This window comes from Aythya marila (genome assembly GCF_965140915.1).
Source record: "Aythya marila genome assembly, chromosome: 4".
Classification (NCBI taxonomy): Eukaryota; Metazoa; Chordata; class Aves; order Anseriformes; family Anatidae; genus Aythya; species Aythya marila.
In genome coordinates this window covers 65,697,096-65,709,142 of record NC_139045.1, presented here as the reverse complement: position 1 = coordinate 65,709,142, position 12,047 = coordinate 65,697,096, and the positions used below count along the sequence as shown (strand labels likewise).

Below are 12,047 nucleotides of genomic sequence, written 5' to 3'. Positions count from 1 at the left end.
GCAGTCACATTCTGCTACTCTCTATTAAAGAAGCGACATGCCATAATAGAGTATTCCCACTAAAGGGATTTTTCAGCGGACTAAAAACAGATAACCAACATAATAACGTCAGCTGAAATCTGCTTTGTACTATGAGCTAGTAATCACAAAACATTGATTTGTCTCTGTCTGTCTAGAGGACAGTAATTTAACAAATCATCTACTTTACGTGAATGAATGCTGCTCTCACTGGTCAGTGAAAGCAGAAAACTCAAGAATAATATAATTCAATGAGAATATCCTCAAAATGTTCAAAGAAATTGGATATCAATTGGAGCTATAACAACATCTTGCCTCAGGCTGGCATCTTCTATTTCTTCACAGTTGCTTCCACCACCATCTTTTAAAGGGTATAAAAATATACATTGGTTTATATTGCTTTTATTTTTAAGAAATTAATTTATACTGGGGGTGTGTGGTTGTCTGTAAATGTCTTCTGAGCATTTCTGAGCACATTATATGAGTAGACCATCCTAAAGCTGTCTCAAACATCCAGTGTCAAAAGGGAAACCACAGTTAACAACTGTAAATCTTGATGGCTTCACATCAGAACTCCTTGGAGCATTCTTAGAAGTACCAGGTGTTTTTGAACTTGCAAATACGTGTGAGTTTAAGAAGGCCACAAGTTCTAAATGTTACCAATACAATACCAGTTTTGTTGTTTCTGGTTTTAGTATATTTCGTTGTCAATGCTGATAGGTATCATTATATCCAATGGATAAGACTTTTGACAAATAACACTGCAGAAAGCAAGTTTAAGATACTAGGATGCAAATTAGCAAGATCACAGCCCATGTTGCAATGCTACTCTGCATATGGTCCAATAACAGCTTTCAACCGAAATTACCTTTTTTTTTTCTTTTATTCTTTTTAACAGTTATGTACCTGTTTCGTTTATGTATGTTTTACATTTACATATAATTGTGGTTTGTTTCAGTATACTACCTTAAATTACAGCAATAGTAAGTAAAAAAAAAAAAAAAAAAGGAAATAAAAAGTGAGACTATTAGTATTATATATACTCACATAATTCTTTCACTCTAAAGGTCCCGGAGAAACAGTAATTAATTTAGCCTCACAACGCCTCTGTAAGGATTACTAATAATTACTATCAGCCCCATTTTACAGGTGGGGAAACTGAGGCACATACAGGTTAAGTAGCTTGCCCAAAGTCTGGGTACAGAATCTAGGTACCTGACACCCATCTTCCATTTCTTAGCCATCAAATCACCCTTGCTCACTAACAAGTTTAACTGGAGTACATACGAATACTGCATGTACAAATGCATACATGTGTGCCTAGCAATTGTGCATAGAAAGAACTCTATGTTCTTTTTATGCATGTAAAAGGATTTTAGATACCTATCAAGGATGTATATATATTTACATAGCCTTTAAGATGCTAAGATGTCCTGCATGCAATTCAAGAGATTCAAAACCTAATGCTGTGAGAATTTTCATTTAAAGATAAACCATGAATGGGAAAACGGGCATGGTATTTTTCTCAAATTTTAATAACTCATTTTAAAGTTATTCTTGCCAAGGAATCAAAGGTTTCCTTTATTATATGCTGGGTATTGCTAATACAGTTACGGTGATACTGACATCTCTTTAGAAAACAGTGCTTTTAAGACATGACAAACCAACCTCACACAAGTGCTGCATGAATCAGATTAATTAGCTTTGAAAAACATTATTACAGGCACTATATTGTGCTGCGTTAATTAGAGTATCAAGCAGTTAAATATTCTACGGTTTTCCAAAAGACTCCTGTTGTCAGAGACACAAATCACCCTGTATTACATACACAAAAGTAGTTGTTAAAGCATAAATTAGATGTGTGACCTAGTTCCAACAGTGTCCTTCACTAATCAGATAATCTGTGGAAGAACGATCCCAAACTAGGATTTCCATCCTACTCCTTGTTCATGAGGCAAATCCCCTACTCACCTGCCCCACACCTACTACAGATTTATTTCACAAGTATAAGCAAGCTGTTTGCAATACTATTTTACTCTTTTCCAGCTCATTCCCCCTAGAAAGAGCTGAAAGGGCTGGTGAGAAGGGGAAGCCTCTGGTGCAAGAATCCTGAGAGTTTCCAATGCACAGCACATTTTGTATTTGTACTCTTCAAGAAATGCAGACTCAGACACATGTAACACCTTGGATTTAAGCATGGTCCTTCCTGCATACATGTCAGCTAGAGCACTGCTCCTCTCTGGATCAATTTGCACAGCACTCTACCACTACATAGGCTTTTTTTTTTTTTTTTTTTTTTGAAAGATTTTTGAAATTATTTTCCTGAGCAGTTTGCAAGCACTTTCAGAATCTTTAACTTTTCCCAGGTCCATACATTAAGTTTCTTCTAAACTAGAATTTCTTGTGCTTTACACATACATCCTGTAGGGTTTGCGAGAGCCTACAGTGCTGCACTGAATTATTACATCACAGTCTGTTGCATTTGACAACCATATGCTCTAGGATATCAACAGCTACATGGAAGAATGACTCCAATGCATGGGGTAATTTAAAGATAGGTATTTTCTGTCTTGCCAGCGCTCGTTATTTACTGTTTGTTTATTCAGAATGATGTAGTTAGCTATCTGCATCCTCCTTAAGCAAGGTGGTGTGGGAGCTTGCCATTAGCATCACTATGACATTCACTGAGTAAAGAGCTATTTATTCTCTATTGAAGGCAAAAGTGAAGAGATTATATAAGTTTCTGAGACGAGTGTTCTAATTCCAGGCAGCTGTGACACAAAGGATGCCAGATGTTTGAACTCATCACACCACAGTCCATTTCCTACATTGCTCCATCAACCACAGGGAAACCAGCAGCAAGCTGCAGATTCACCACACTGCCTCTGCCTGGGGGTACAGAAGTTGAGATTTGGGAACTCTGAGCTGGTCACAAAATTGGGCTTGGGAACCTCCAGGCTGACCCCCGAGACCTTCTGCAGGAGGCTCCTTCAGAAGCCCCACTGCCCAACCTGCAGGAATAAGGTCCGGTGCTGTGCTAGGGACCGAGTGACACCCTGTGGTGAGAGAAAGGAAATACCAACTCTGAAACCACAACCGGTCCTCCCCAGGGCCCTACAGATTGTCAGAGCAACCCAAGCAGAGTGCAGGTTAGGGTTTGCCCACCCCTGCCTCCAAGGGCCAAGAGGCAGCAGAAGCCCCAGGGGTGACACGAGTGGGAAGGGGACTGCAGTGTCCTACCTGGAGGAGAGCTCGGACCTTCCTGGCATCTCTGCTCCAATTATCAAAACAAAAACAAAAAACACATACAAAGAAAGAGACCTGAAAGAGGTATTTACACTCTCTGGAAATTTAAAAAGAAGCAGGCCATGAGCACCTTTTTTTTTTTTTTTTTTTTTTTTTTTTTTTTTTTTTTTACATGATAACTAATCTGGCAGCTGCCATCGTCCTAGAGGTGCTCGCTCAGAAGACAAGAAGAGAGCAACTGAAATGACTGTCTGCAAGTGAAGGCACCTGGTCTGGGAAAAGCTTCACGCTGGTGTTTCTCTTTCACATGGGGTGGGATCAGGGTACATACCTATGCTGATGGTTTGTCAGGACTTGCTACACTTAAAGGAGAATTATCCTATAATTATGAGATATCCTAATTAACATTTCACTTCCTGTAATCCACAGAAGGGCATAAGCCTAAATTCATTAGATTGTCTCACACAGTTTTAAGTTAAGAGCTTGTATGGCCTAGGAGTGCATAGGACTTCTTGCTCAGTCCTCTCCCAGTACAGAACCACTCTGAGTTATGGCCTTCTGACACAATGTCATCGTGAAAACCAACCGTCTATTCGGGTCTAGTCTCTTGTTTAGAAATCACCTTTTCAGGCTGAAGAGTCCCAGCCTTCCACTGAATACGTCAGTTAAAAACCTAATTAAAAAGTTACAGTCAATCGTCCTAAAAATAAACACAGAGAACTAGAGCATATACAGGAACAGAAGAAAAGAAGGTGGCATTGAATGTGCCTAGGGCTACAAATTTGCTACCATAGTTTGAATTTGAATTGTAAAGAGTTCCCAGGCCATAGAGTGAACACAAGACGTATTATCCTTCTCCCCTGGTAACTGATGATGAATGCTTTTTTTCCACGGGACTGTTAGGGAACCTTCTCTCCACCAGCATTTACAGCCATATTCGCAATTTTGTGACATCACCAGGGAAAAATAAAACAATACAGAGAAGAGTCTTTCGGTTTTTGTGTTCAGCTGTAAATATCAGCTAACCAGGTAACTGTGCATCTCTCTGGAGTTGATGCTCAAAACCACGCCTGAGTGATTGCCTATGAAAATACAGAAACAAAAGACCAGCATTAGTGTATTTCAGGTACTCCACAAGAAATCCCCCTTTTATCGCAGGGACAAGTCAATCACACAAAGAGACTGGCTTTATCAAACAGGTGAAGGCTGGTGCAACAGCTCCGTGTACCTACAGGATACTTTCACTTAAAGCTTTTGCTCATGGTGGTGAGTTTGTGGTGAATTCCTAGGGTTTCTATCCTAGTGACAGCATAAGGTGGTTCTCTTTGCAGCTTAAAAAGGTGTAGTTGTCTCGAGGGGTGCAGGTGAGGTGGGAGAATGGCACCTGAGGTGTCCATTCAACATGCCACTGACCTGGGACTGGACACTGACCGGCATCAGCAATAGGGGAACTCTGTAGCTGTTCAAGTTGCCACTTCTCCCAGAAGGAGTCACTGCAAGGTAATGGTGTTGAGGAGTCCCAAGGTGGGGGTTGCGATAAAGTAGGCAACATAAAATATATAGAAAAAAAAAAAGTGGATGGGTGAGTCTGGAAATACTGTACTGTGGAAATTCAAAAGTTATGAGAAGAGAGAGAACAAACAGAACCCTAGGCCTGCAAAACCCTGCTGTGCATGGAGTGGGGGCTGTTACAGACCTCTCCCAACAGGGAGGGAGAAAGCTCACCAGAATTAGAGGGGATCTCCACAGCATAGAAACCTTCTGCAAACAGTGTTGTAAAATGGAATTTAATATAGAGCAGGGATTTTAACATGTTTCATACTCTAGCCAGATAAAATAGAAGAGTATCATTAACAGGAATATTTTTTTGGCAGTAATGAGTGATACCGGAGCTTGTGGAAAGCATTGCAAGTAACAAAACAGCACAGAGAGCTGAAGTATAGTTTTACATCTTAAATAAAGTCTTGTGTCTAAAAGCTGTACAGTAGCTGATGAATATAGATGATTATGATCCACAGAAGTGAACTCTATGCTCTGCTTGAAATGCTTCTGGTGTTGACAACCTGGCAGAAGCACAAATCACCTCAGGATCTGCCTTTGCTCACTGTCTTAAGTTTCACATCAAAACATCATGATCTTGCACCCTTTAACCATAACAATACTCCACCCAGATACAAGATTTATTTTTTTTTTTCTCTGTGTAATGTGTGCAGGATCAGGCTTATGTAGCCAGCAAGTAGAGATTATTTCTGAATGTGTCACAAATCAGGGTAGCATTTCTTTATTACACCATCACCAGCTGCACTATATAAATAGACCAAGAGGGAATTTCTACCATTAAAAGTTATATTTTTGCACATTACTAGAGGTGTTTGAATGTTCCACATTAATAGGCATGTCTACATGGAGTTTGTTAGCAATCAGCTTTCTCCTCTAATAGAGCCTAGAGATAAGCTGATCAAACAATTTTAACACAAAATTTGTTTTTCCAGGCTTGTTTTTGGAATTAATTCCAACAGTCAGGAGTGCGATCAAGGTCTTCTTGCAAAATCTGAATAGAAACACAGTGGTATGCATATACAAAGTTTGTCAAACAAAATATAGAAATACACAAAGATACACAATGCAAAGCTGGAGGATGGAAGCTCCCCTTGTGTTTTAAAGCTAACGTCTTCAAGAACATAGAAACAGCACATGGTTCAGCAGATGAAAATGAAGACATCTGCAACAGAAGGTAAAGATGAAACCTGGGAGAAATAAATCTGTCCTCTGCCAAAATTCTGTCCTACCTCAGGTTTTGTCACAACTGAAATAGATCCCTTTCTGTGGGTACATGAAGACATTATAGTTGCCTGTTACAGCATGAAGGGACTGCCACAAATTCCAAAAGCTTTGGATTATCTGATTTATTTTCAAAAAATTTGTATGAATGAAGTGAATGAGCTTTTCCCATTGTCCCACACTTTTCAGACTTTGATTTCAATGAACTCTGAACACAATGGTAAATTTCACAGGAACTTTATGGCTCAGTACTCTATGCTACATTAAAAATAACCACTGGGGGCCAGGATATACACTTCTACCTGACACTGAAATAATTACTCAGAGTTTCACAGGAAGTTTCCCTTATAGGTTCCTTATGACCACCCCATGAATAATAATAATATAATAATTAACAGTTAAAATAGGGAAGACTCATAACATTTTTTACACAGGAATAAATTTAATGTTGCTAATAATGAAAACTTTAAATGCCACTGGAATATAATCACCAATACAGCAATGCATATAGTTACAATTCATCTGAAATCTTGGAAATATTGACTGTAAAAATCTTTCTGGCTTTCTTGATTTTCCACTAATTCAGGGGATTCTTGAATTAATTCAGAGGCTACCAAGTATATCCTGTTCTACAAAATATAATTTCTCTAATTATAAAAATTATCCAAGTCTCCTGACATTAAAATCTATTGTCTCTGTACCTATGTTCTACATAGCATGTCATTCATACATTCGCCTTCATTACAAGCAAGCAAAAAGAAGATAATTGAGATAATCCTTTGTCAGTAGTGTACTATTTGCTTCATCCCAAGTCTGAGCAGAAAATGAAAAAAGAAAACAAAACAATAACCTAAAATGAATATCAAGTAAAAAATCAATTACTTACGAAAATTTATAGACTAAAAATGAAGTTACCTCTTGCGTTACCTAGCGTTTGAGAGTCCAGATCATCATCAATAAACTCCTCACCCTGGATGATGTTCTGGGTGTCCTCACTATGATTGACAGGGCTTGTCATCTCCTGTTCTTTTTCATTGTGCATCTGGGCATAGACATTCCTGCCTGGCAGTTTCCTAAATTGGACAAGAAGAAAAAGTCTTGTGATGGAAATCCTTTGTGCCACACACATGCTGGCACCAGAGCAGAGCTCCAGCAGAGTGACACAGTACCAGAATCACGTCATAGAACCAATCATATCCATCCCTGATTTTGTGTTCATAATCTAAGAGAGTTTTATTTAACTGCCTTAACTGCTCAAGAATTCTGCATTGATGATTTCTTGACTAAGTCTGATACACAATAAACTATATTAAAAATAAAATAAGAAATATAAATAAATTAATAAATAAAACCACACAAAAAGTTATTTTTGTGAAATAAAACAATAATAAGGCCCAACAGAAATTCTTTTCTGGTACCAGACATCAGATTAAAGCTGGGTCACAATCAGTCAAGCCCATCTCCCTGGTCAGGTGGGCTGACGCTGAAGGTCAGTGGTAGCATTCAATGGCACTCTCATAATGTATTAGAGTTGAGGAGAAAGAAGCAGGAGAAATCCAGGAGACAGGGAATGGGAAGGGAGAAGAGAGTGATGCACCAGGAGTCCAGGAGAAAGGGCTGTAGAGTAAGGAAGCAACCCAGCATTGGTAAGGGAAATTAAGAAAGTTGTGCTTCTATGCAGGGTTAGTTCGGTAGAGATAAGCAGGCAGCACTAAAGCACTACTGGGAAGTGCCAATTTAAACAAATTTTCCATGGAAAACAGCATTTAACTTATTCATTCTGATATGAATCTAGAAAAAGAAAAAGCATGTTATTAAACAGCTTTATCAGCTCTAACAGACAATTAGCACCATAGCTGAACTTGGGAAGCTTTAAAGTAAGTATGGTAAAGATTTCTTACCTAGATTTACTTAAATTAGACTTTGTAAAATCAAAGGGGATAAATCAGGGGTTTCTAACTTTTGTAGCAGAACTCATGGTTTAAACATTTCTAGAGAGTCATATCCTCTGTTGCAGCTGTGTTCATTTGAAATCAGCCTGGGCACACAACAGCATCCATTCCTACTCGCCAGGCAAACACTTCTGATTAGGGAGCTGCAGATTGTGAGCTCCTTGTCCCACATAGCAAGCAGCAGCTTGACAGCTTGATCAGCATGACAGCAGATCATGGCTGTTGAAGTCTGTGCTCAAAAGAAATGGTTGCAATGGGCAGACAATAAGAAAAAAGGGAAAATGGGGTTGAACTGCTGAGGTTAAGATGAGGTTTCTGCTTTGCTCCTTTATCTACAGGGCAAAGACAGAAAAACTGACAGCAATTTTTAGGTATCCCTCTAAAAATGGCCAACTTCTGCTCCATAGTCTGGCAGCAGTATGACAACCGGATAAATACATGAGTTGCTCTGCTTTCTTTTGGCTTTCAGAGATGACCTGTGTTTAAATGTTATGTCAGAAGAAAGGTTCTGTTCCACGTGGCATCAGTTTCAGATAAAAGTTACTGCAGCATCCTATTTTGAACAGCAGCTTTCATTGCATCACAAGTGATTACAGGAAAAAAAAAATATTGTTAAACAATGAAACATGAGTGAAAGGGATCTCCTCCCTATTGATGAAATGCATCCTATATATCTAAATATGTAGACACACATCTGTATAGCTGTGTGTGTATACACACATACACACGTACATGTATATTTATAAATCAGGCATTTTATTCCATTATTTACGAGCAGCACAGAGAAAGAAATGCGTTTGGTTTTACTATTTTCTGTACCCCACTGAGCATAGAGTAAATAAAGCACAGGCACTAACTAATCCCAAGGATGGGAAAAGGGTCTGGTAGCACAATGTTATGCTGGTATGACTGCTTCAGGAGGTGCAAAGGTTCCTCCAACACTAACATACTTTGCCAAGCCCTGCATCATTGTCCTCCCATTAACTGGAGTAAAAAAGCCACATTAAAATGGAGAGGGACATTCCTTCCTCATTGCGAAAACAAATGCATTAGGTAATTAATTGTGATTTTTTTCTCTAGGGCCAGTAACTTCAGACAGTTTATAATGTGTCTGCTAATGAAACTAGTCATGTGTAAAACAATATCTGTCTCAATCAGACCTGCACCAAACCTGTCAAATTGCTTTCCTTTCAGTCCATCATCAAATGTCTATGGGAAACAAAACCCAAAAGAAAAGCTTTGCAGCACATACCTTTCTACAGAAATTGGGGAATCTTCTCAAAGATGTAGTTCTGACAGATTTGGAAGCATCAATAGCATTACCAAAATATTTTTGGCATAATAATGATGTTATCCACCTCAAACCCATATGGCACTCCAGATCTTTAGTGAGAGCTGCTAACCTACTTGTTGTCTGTCTGTTTTCACAGGCCAAAGGACCTGCCTGAAACCATGTTAACAGGGTGCATCCTTTAGTATAAATCCTGAGGTTTCAACTGTTGTATCCAGTAAATCTTACTTAGATCACCATAATCCCAATACACACTATTAAACATGCCTGAATGAAGAAACCTCGCAAGTTTACAACCATTAAACTTCTTGACGTTAAGAGCACGCCTTTATGGGTTATGGATAAAAGGAGAAAATACATAAGCTGATATTTCTTGCTCAAACCTCATGAACCTGGTCCTGTTAAGCACAGATCCTTAAGGGAAGGTATAAAGTTGAGGTACTCAGTGTAGTATCTTAGATTGTATCATGGAGCATGGATGGGAGGAGGGGGAATATTACAAGTCTTGTGAAGGCCATCTGACCTGATACATTATAGAGATTTCTATGTGTTTCATATTGCTTCAATTTTACAAGGAAGAGATTTATCCAATCTCAAGAAAATGACAGTCCAAGTCTTTTCAAGAAGCATTTTTTAACATGTGCCAGATGTTCTGTTTACGTGGGACAACCACACTGCAGAATGAAACAGGATGTGGATACTGAATCCTTGCAAAAGACGGGCATAATTCTGGCAATTTTCCAGTTGCTCCACACTGCTCTAACATGTAGGAAGGAAGCTGCTATCCCTAATTATTCCGTAAAAAAAAAAAAAAGTGCGTACCCTGATGTGTTTTGCTCTTCTTAAGGAAGCAATTTATGTTGAGTCCATTGTAAGTGTTTGAAGTAGGCAGAGCTGAAATGCTTGGGTCTACATAAAAGACTACTGTGAAAACATGACAAGACATGAAATTTGACCCAAGAGATTTATATCAGCAATACAAAAATTGAAAGCACGTTTATCAGAACAGAGAAAAAGATTATGCAATGGTTTCTTTTGGGGGTTTATTCTTCAGCTGCAAAATGTATGTGCTTTGCATCCATCACTGGAGACAATTACCTCTGCTGTACAGCACTCCATAGTTTACATTTTTAGTTCCTATTGTTTTCTCTGTAGCATTTTATTTCAACCACGAGGAGGAAGAAATATTCATGCCTGCTTTGAGGACCATAAAAACATGAACAGGAGACTTAATTCTGCACAGAATTATTAATGAGAATCCCAGCACATGACTTTGACTGAGCTTTCCAGGTCCCAAACCTTTTAGAAGATATTCTAGGAAATAATTGTTTTTCTACATTCACAAATTCTAATCAGTCCATACCAGGAACTGTTTGTACTTAAAAATGTTCAGCAGTATGAAACAGCAGGAGGGGGACGAGATATTGATTCCCACTCCTTTAAACTCTCTAGTTTATTTGGCTTTCAATTCCCGCCTTGTGGAGCCAATATTCATTGGCCTTTACACAGCTTCACTCATTTTCCAGAGGCTCGATTAAGATTCTGTTTAGTATATAAAGTAGGAACATATTCATATGGCAAAGGATATGGAATAATGCATCATGCTCTTGGAACTTAAATAAAACTAACAACAACAATAATCCATTAAACAGAATATTTTATTGTGGTGTTGGTTTTATTATGTTTGGATTAATGTTCAGATGAATGGCTTCTTTGTGCTTTGAGATGCTTCTGATTTACTTCCCTCTTTCATTTTGGAAATCTTTTATACATGCTATTACTTTGATTTCAGAGGAAGTTTTTATGAAATATTACAGATCATTAAATTAGTGCCTTTATATATATGTATATAACTAAGTGGCATGAATTGGGACTAAACTTGCTCTCATGGAACATAAAAGCAGTATAAGCAAGGTAGGGAAAAAAAGATAGCTTTTCTTCAGAGACTGAAAACGAGATAGTAAGTCAATGAGGCAGAAAGATAACAGAGTTCTGCTCCACATTGTGGAAATGGCCCAGGAGGGGGTTCATTTACCAAAAGTGGCACTTGACAGTCCCAAGAAAAAAAAAAAAAGAATTATGCATGAAATTATATAAATTTGATTGAAGTAGACTCAGAGACATTTCTGAAAACACAGTATTCAGCTTTAGGATACAGACAGTAGTTTGCATACAAATTAAAAGATGAAGATTTTCATACTATTTTTGAGAATTTTTTTTTATTTTATTTTTTTTTTTTTTTACTGTTAACCAAGTAAGGCACTTAAACAGAAAAATTCTTATCTGCTCTGGTTTGGTGTTAATCTAATACCTTGTTTTTATACAGAAGTGAAAAAGTAAGAAAAGGATGATTTCACATCTTCTACTAGTAACATAATGATTATATGGCAGCTTTGATGTGGCTAAAATATAATTTTCTTTTCCTCTGCTTTGCTTACTGCAGACAGTGCTGTTTGCTTTCTCTATAATGTTGCCCACAACCCCCCACTGGGGAAGTTTTCTCTGAAAGGATGAAGAAATCCTTTCTGGATTTTGAGTTGAAACCCACAAAAACAAAACAAAACAAAACAAAACAAAAAAACACTGTTTCAAAGGGATTGGAAAATGTCTTTCTTTACTGAACAAAATTTAGTAAAGATAGGATGATACAGAAAAAAAATATATATGCAGGTCTCAGATCTGTATTAAAAAAATTGACCTGATTTCTCAAAAATATTTTCCATCTGCTTCACATTGTTCTGGTCTAAAGAAGCAGCTGT

General features: G+C 38.0%; 1 protein-coding gene across 4 annotated transcripts in view; it reads right to left on the bottom strand.

Annotated features, from left to right (window-relative positions):
- Positions 1-794: 794 nt before the first annotated feature.
- The window catches only part of SORCS2 (sortilin related VPS10 domain containing receptor 2), a 546,865-nt gene continuing 535,612 nt past the window's right edge, over positions 795-12,047 (bottom strand). Inside the window, exons 26-28 of one of the 4 annotated variants that reach the window (XM_082758745.1) lie at positions 6,961-7,118; positions 4,678-4,757; positions 795-4,346 (exon numbers count right to left, since the gene is read on the bottom strand). In XM_082758745.1, coding sequence (XP_082614871.1) covers positions 4,323-4,346; positions 4,678-4,757; positions 6,961-7,118 — 262 coding nt within the window. In that variant the 3' untranslated portion in view covers positions 795-4,322. Of the gene's footprint in view, positions 4,347-4,677; positions 4,758-6,608; positions 6,859-6,960; positions 7,119-12,047 lie in introns of those variants that run through there. The other 3 variants (XM_082758746.1, XM_082758747.1, XM_082758748.1) reach the window with 3 other exon arrangements.